This window comes from Siniperca chuatsi, linkage group LG2, assembly GCF_020085105.1.
Source record: "Siniperca chuatsi isolate FFG_IHB_CAS linkage group LG2, ASM2008510v1, whole genome shotgun sequence".
Taxonomy (NCBI): Eukaryota; Metazoa; Chordata; class Actinopteri; order Centrarchiformes; family Sinipercidae; genus Siniperca; species Siniperca chuatsi.
In genome coordinates, this window is record NC_058043.1 from 24,897,552 (window position 1) to 24,905,179 (window position 7,628).

General features: G+C 41.5%; 1 protein-coding gene across 2 annotated transcripts; it reads left to right on the forward strand.

Annotated features, from left to right (window-relative positions):
- Nucleotides 1-215: 215 nt before the first annotated feature.
- Nucleotides 216-7,524, forward strand: kbtbd8 (kelch repeat and BTB (POZ) domain containing 8). 2 transcript variants are annotated; one of them, XM_044166164.1, is made up of 5 exons: nt 216-370; nt 1,913-2,120; nt 2,349-2,655; nt 2,851-3,670; nt 4,437-7,524. In XM_044166164.1, the coding sequence occupies exons 1-5, from the start codon at nt 244-246 to the stop codon at nt 4,898-4,900; spliced, it is 1,926 nt and encodes a 641-aa protein (XP_044022099.1). In that variant the 5' UTR covers nt 216-243; the 3' UTR covers nt 4,901-7,524. The 2 variants fall into 2 exon arrangements, with proteins under 2 accessions (XP_044022099.1, XP_044022109.1); XM_044166174.1 differs by lacking the exon at nt 216-370 and adding an exon at nt 462-516.
- Nucleotides 7,525-7,628: the final 104 nt, after the last annotated feature.

Below are 7,628 nucleotides of genomic sequence, written 5' to 3' on the forward strand. Positions count from 1 at the left end.
TCCTTCCGGAGAGTAATGTCTACCTCCAGTGCTCTAACATGTTTATAGTCCAAACAGCTCAAGTCACTGCCTCCCTCAGTGCTATCTCTCTGCTTTGGACTGCTCTAGTCTGTAACGTATCCATCTGTTTAGATGGGCTGCGCTGACTTTTTTTGGTTGATTAGTGTCGTCTGTATTTCCGTTACTGTGTATAATTTGCCCATACAGCTATCAACTTTTTTTCCTATTTCAGATGAAAGGAATATGATTGGCTGTGATATCGGTGCTCCTCTTGTGATTGGCTGTTCCTTGTTTCCGGGGCTCCGCTGCGCACTCACTGACGTTTCAGGTCTGCCCCGAGATAGACTGGAGAGAATGGCTGCCAGTGGAGGTTAGCAAAATCTTCATTGTTTTGTGTAGTAATCAGACTTAAATAACGCCTTTTAAAGTTATAATTTGTGTGTTTATATGTTCGTGGAGTATAGTATTATAGACTAATGGAAAGAGTCATGACATGTTGTATTCTCGTTAAAAGAGGTCAGGCTCTAAACGACTCCTTAAAAGTGTTGGTTGTCGTTAGCGTCGCTATGCAGCTAATGTTAGCTGTCTGGCTCACTTTCGGTGGGTTAGCTCGCTACCCACAGCTGATTGTGTAAACACTTGTTTATGACAAGAGACAAATGTTAGACAAGTGGTAGTTATAGTTACTGTTATCAATAGTAATGCACTCGACATCGCACTAAATACTTTTGTTTCTCTAAGATAGGAACGCTAGGACTGGAAGCATTTGAGTTTTTATCGTCCTTTAAATCTCGCAATGTTGTGCCAAAGAAAGCTTGCTAACATTAGCTTGATGCCTAGCTGTCTGCTAAAAGTTAAGCTTGCATGTCAACTAGCCAACGTAACCGCAAACATTGCTGTTTTTCGTGATAACCAGTCATTTCCGATGAGCCATTATACAGCTTGACTATTAATTGGTTTGTATTTTCTCTAAAGTTGGCTTTCAGTCTAATTAGCCATCCACAATTACTGCAGTCACCGGCAATGATGTGAGATGTTAGCAAGCTAGCTACCACCTGGTGAGACAGTAGTTTTCTATTCACTCATCGCGAGCCTTTGTCCTGTCAAGGAGTTAGCGTTGCACAACACGAGGTGTTTGTTGGAAAAGTTTTTGTTGCTGAGATACAAGACTATAGTGAAACATTACAGAAGGCATGAAGTCGGGGTGCCACTTGTCTAACTTGCCATAACACGTGATAAGAAACATGTTTACTTTGCAGACACTACTATCGGGGAACACCACTGAATCCATGAGTTTATAGGCCCATACGTTATCCTTACGTCTGGAGTCAGTCTGTGAGAACATGAACAACTCTGGACAAAAGTTGGAAACAAGCAGATGTAGAAAAAACGAGGACGGGAGATGAGACATTTTTGCAGTTGTCATAGTCATTATTATAACTGAGCCAAATATATTTTTGGCCCATACAAATCTACGCCATGCTAATTAAACTGAAGTATGATATATATGTTTTTCAAAAAGGTTTACCTTAAATGAATACTGCAAAGCTTACTGAGATAGTGTGTGATTAAGTGGGAAAGATTCAGTATATATTCACAATAGATAGATATCACAAAATCAATGTTCATTTAGATATTATGAGTTACAGTGCACTATTGTCAGTATTTTAAGTAGTCACCTTTGTGTCATCCTAAACTCTGCCATCTGTCTCATCTTGTTCTGTTAAAATGTATGAAACAATACAGGTTTTCATTAGACTGCACAACTATATAAAGGTGATAGGATCATGGGTCTCCAAATGCTAACTGTTTACCAATTTTATGACCCATCATGTCACTTGTTTATTTTTGTTTCTAAGGGTGTTATGGTGATCTTATGTTTTTCTGCCTCTCTGTGTACTGTGTTTTTCAGAGGTAGGGAAGCTGTTACAAGTACAAAATGGGACACCTCCAAGCACCAACTACAATGGGGTAGATGCTGTTCATGCCTGTAACATCCTTCAGCAGCTCAAAGCCTTGTATGATGAAGCACAGCTCACAGACATCGTCGTAGAAGTGGACCATGGCAAGACTTTCTCATGTCACCGAAATGTCCTTGCAGCCATCAGCCCGTATTTTAGGTAGGAAATGTTGGATTTGTACAAATGTTTGTATTTTCACAATTTACTAGCCTAAAAACATTACTTGGTTGTAGAGTCAGCTTCGCCATGGGTTTAACGATAAATATTATAATATTCAGATCACACCTCCTTGTCAAGTTTTAAGGTGTTTGAATCATAATGCAGTTGTTGCAGGAGAATTGATTAATATAGTTATAGCATTTCTGTTTTCTCCACCATCACCACCAGGTCCATGTTCACCAGTGGCCTTACAGAGAGCAGCCAGCGAGAGGTCAGAATTGTTGGGGTGGAATCTGAATCCATGCACCTCGTACTAGACTATGCCTACACATCCAGGGTCACGCTCTCTGAGTCCAATGTCCAGGCCCTGTTCACTGCAGCCAGCATTTTCCAGATTCCTGCCCTGCAGGACCAGTGTGCCCAGTTCATGATCAGCAGACTTGACCCCCAGAACTGTATTGGGGTCTACATGTTTGCTGATGCCTATGGGCACCAGGAACTGAGGGAACGCTCGCAGGACTACATCCGCAAGAAGGTCAGTTTAACATGAGCACAGGATTGGTTTCTTAACAGTTATTTGCACTGCGATTTCATGATTATGCCTGCTGTTTTTTTTTCTCTCCACGTTTTCATTCAGTTGTTTTTTCAAAGACATTGTTTTATTCTAGTATTGTAACAGTGCTTTCTTTGTGGCTGCTAAAAACTGAAACATTTTATGTTTTTGTGGTAGTTCTTGTGTGTGTCATGGGAGCAAGAGTTCCTCCAGATGACCAAGGAGCAGCTGGTCAGCATTTTGAACAATGATGACCTCAACGTGGAGAAGGAAGAGCATGTATACGAGAGCATCGTCCGCTGGCTGGAGCATGATCTGCCTGGCCGTGAGGCCCACCTAGCTGAGGTTTTTTCCCAATGCATCCGTCTGCCCTTGCTGGATGAGGCCTTCCTCAGTCGGATACCTGCCCCCTTTGCTTGTGCCCTGTCCCTGTCTAAGGACCCTGCTGAGGCCAAAGCCCGCCTCACTGGAACCAATGGTTGCCCACAGCGCCTGGGTATGACTGCTTCTGAGATGGTCATCTGCTTTGACGCTGCTCACAAACACTCAGGGAAGAAGCAGACGGTGCCTTGCCTGGACACAGCCACAGGAAGGGTGTTCAAGCTCTGCAAACCACCCAATGATCTCCGGGAGGTCGGTATCTTGGTGTCCTCAGAGAATGATATCTACATTGCTGGAGGTTACAGACCGAGCAACAGTGAGGTGTCCATAGACCATCGGGCGGAGGGTGACTTCTGGCAGTACGAACACGCAGGCAACCGATGGCTTCCACGTGCACCTCTGCTGAGAGCAAGGATAGGCTGCAGGCTTGTGCACTGCTGTGGGAAGCTTTATGCACTGGGAGGTCGAGTATATGAAGGTGATGGGCGAAATGCATTAAAGTCAGTAGAGTGTTATGATGCCAGGGACAACTGTTGGACAGCAGTCAGTCCTATGCCAGTGGCCATGGAGTTTCACAGTGCTGTGGAATACAGGGACCGCATCTATGTCCTCCAAGGTGAGTTTATGCTGCTTAAAGCCACTGGAAACCTAAATCCACAATAGCTTTCTAACTATGTAATTTATGGTCTTATGTACATAATACTAAGCATCTAAAAAGTATTAGAAATTACTTTCAATCCAAATTCAAAATATTGGGCGTGGTTATGCTCTGATATTTATTACAAAAATTCCGCAATTAATTCCACAAACCAATCATAAAATATCCACGTCAGTTTTCCCACAAACAGTTGCAACAAAACCTCTCGGCTCCCGTTCAGTCTGCCTCTTTAAGTCTGAGTCAACTTGTCTCAGACATGTAGGGCTGGACTATGCTGATTATTGCTTGCAACATTGCTGTGAGCGACTGTTGCCGTGAAAGATTGTTGAAATAGGCGGGGCCAGGGAGATGTCAATCAAAATTTGATCTGCCACGCCTACACAGTCTTGAGAATGGTCTGAACAGCAAAACGAGCTGTTTTTTGAACTAGGTTTTATAATAGTTAGGAACGTTTATTTTCACTCAGAGTTTTGCAGATGCTTAATGAGATGCTCAAATTCGATATATGCATTTTTACAATTTCAAGCCAAATTTCTAGTGGCTTTAAGTGAAACTATGCAGTCTCAACAGTGGACTGAGGATGACTGATAATTTTATATTTCTCAATAATTCAAAATTATCTGAAACTATGTACATAGTTTGACTTTTATATGACAAACATAAATGAGTATGATAAAGCAGTGTGCCCACAGCTCTAAATTACGTTTCTTTTTGTTTTCTGCAGGTGAATATTTCTTCTGCTTCGATCCCCGTAAGGACTATTGGAGTCATCTTGCCCCGATGAGTGTACCTCGGAGTCAGGGTCTCGCTGCCTTGTATAAAAACTGCATCTACTACATTGCTGGTATCTGCAGGAACCACCAGCGCACCTTCACTGTGGAGGTCTACGACATTGAGAAGAACACATGGAGCCGCAAGAGAGATCTGCCCTTTGACCAAGCCACAAGCCCGTATATAAAGGCCATGCTGCTGCAAGGCAAGCTACACCTGTTTGTACGAGCCACACAGGTCATGGTGGAGGAGCATGTGTTTCGCACCAGCCGCAAGAACTCCCTTTACCAGTATGACGATGAGGCAGACGTATGGACCAAAGTCTATGAGACACCTGACCGCCTCTGGGATTTGGGTCGCCATTTTGAATGTGTGGTGGCCAAACTTTACCCACAATGTCTACAAAAAGTGCTTTGAGGTAGCTGGTTTTGTGACCCCAATCGATGAGGCAGAGGGAGTAGTGTGGTCCTGCCTGCCTTGTGCCTGGTGTTACCTTGGGTTTGCACCACAAGGACCTTTTTTGGTTAAGTCTTAAGTCGTTCAAACTTTGGTTTCACGTGATCAAAATGGGGGTGCTTTTAAAGATTGCAGTATTTTTTTTCCAGACGGCACCAGCTACCCACACTGATGCTTGTTTAACAAAACCGTACAATGAATCATAAGTGCAATTATCCTATTTTTTGCTTGTCTTGAGCCATGTTGTTTTATTTTTGTTTTAGATACATATACAGGTAAGGATTTTTACAAATGATAAGCATGCGATTGAGGGTATTGGCAAGATTGCCCTCTGGTGGTATGGATGCTACGTGTCAACATAAAGTGAAAATCTATATATATAAATAACTATATAAACTATATATTCATACGGGTAAGATGAGTACCTTAGCTCATTAGTAGGTTGCTGACTCTGAGGTTTGTGTGTTTGTTTTTTTCCCTTCTCTACTCAAGTCTCTCTTCAGCTTATTTTATAGTTGAGTTTTAATTTGAAGTGTGCTTGTGATTTACATTACCTTAGTGTTTTTGAAGCTTGTATGATATTTTTATGGCCCTCTCTTCCTTCACATGCGTCAGTGTGTCAAACAATACACTATGTGTGGCTTCCGAGCTATTTTTAAGTTTTGTTTGAGATTCCAGTTGCATGGGGGCTCATACCTCCCACTCTCTGAGTTGGCATCCATTTTGTGTCACATGCGAAGACAACTTGAGTGAAATGTTTGAGTACTCGTTCTCCACATTGGAGAAATAAGGACGGAGTCAAATTTGTGGCAACACTAAGTGGAAAGTTCAGACCAACTAACAGGCTTACCTCAGAAACTTCAGATATACTTGATTAGGAGAAAAGGGACATTTCAGGCCATAGTGTTGATTAAGCAACTGTGTGAAAAGCTCGGTTCAGCATTGAGCTCTGTTGAGGTTGTTTTTCAACATTGGATTAAAATCATTTGAAAAAGGTTGGAAGAGCCTTCCTCTTAAATGCCAGAAAAAGCATTTGAGGTCTTGTTATCGTTGATCTGGACATTGAAAAGAATTTTGTGGTAGCAATAAGTCATGGAACTGTGATAAGGCTATATTACGTTATATTACCTTAGTAAAAGTGCATTTATTGTTTTGTCTGCTTGCCTCTGCTAGTGAAAATCACGGTAGTTCCAATAATGATTGTGTGGCTGTTGCATGGGTGCCGGCTTGAAGTGATGCGTAGTTAAGTGCAGATCATTTGGGATGCCAATGGTGCCTGTGGCTTGAAAAGGGGCATCAGAATCAAAAACTGCTCCTCCTGATGAAGAATATCTGAAAAGTCTTACTCAGCGTTGCACTGAATCACTCTCCACTTCAGCAGTCCTTAACTGCAAACTTTACGAAGCACCCTCCTGAACAAGCAGACTATATAAACAAGTGAGGGTGGCCTGGGTTGTGCGCTAATTCATCTAACAGCCATGAGTCCGTCTCTACATGCCATCACACAGAGGACACAAATAGTTGGTGCTGCTTTTTTTAAATGTTTTTTTTTTTTTTTGACAATCTTGTATAGAAGAATTAATACCACCACTGAGTGGCGTTCCCTGTGAAAGTGTGGCATTTTCAGTGCCGTCAATGTCCTCATGCAGGTTCCTGTCTCATCTTTGCACTACACATTTCCTTTTATCTTAACAAAGAGTGCCCCTCTATCACGAAAAAGGTTTTAGTAACCCCACAGCAATCATCTAAGAGATTTACTTGGAAATTAATACCAGAAGAGTCACATTCAGTAAGGACTTGAGGATATAATATAACTTCTCCAAGAGAAGATCCACTGTTGACTGAGCTGATTTTTAATTGACCCGGCTTGAACAATGCCCTCAAAACAGCCCTCATCAAGTGTGAGAGAAGGTTTGAGCTTCACCCACATGTCTACAGACGGCCATTTGAGAACCAGGAACGGAGAACTCTCAGGATTTCTACTGATACACAGTACTGTATTTAAATGTTTTTGTTATGTGTAATATACTGTACTATAGGTTTGCTGTACTTGCACAGTTTTTTAAACTTATCTTCAGTTTCTTTTATAACTTGAAAAAAATAGATGTGATTTTTTTTTGTTGTTGTTGTCTCCAGTGGCTGTTTTTTTGTTTTCTTATGTAATTACCTATTTAGTTATGGTAGAGTAATCCTGCTCTGTTGAGAAAAAATGATCACCCATATGAGTGATACATTTAGATTTTTTTTCCCCCCCCTCTGTAGTACAGTAGTATTTCTTTGTAACATCTCACCGAAACTAAGCATTACAGATCAAGTAACTACATTGTTACGTCACGTTTTCAAACACCAGTCATGTAATACAACAAGCTAAAAACTGCTTTCTATGTTGAAGAGTTAGTGGCCTTGGGCTGCAATACATAGCTCATTCTGGTAATCTACATGCATCATTTATGGGTGCTATTCCATTGTGTTCATGCATTTTCCTCACTTAGCTGGTTTGTCGGTATTGGGTTATAGTGGTGGTTGAGCTCAACTGTGAAATTCACATTGCACATAATTTGAAAATAAAACTATTAAAGGTGAAATTTGTTCATTTATTCAACATGCATGCTATTATATTTGTCCACACCCGAGTCAGTAGTCACAGGTAGGACGTGCATTGAGTGAATACACAGTCAACCCACTGTTA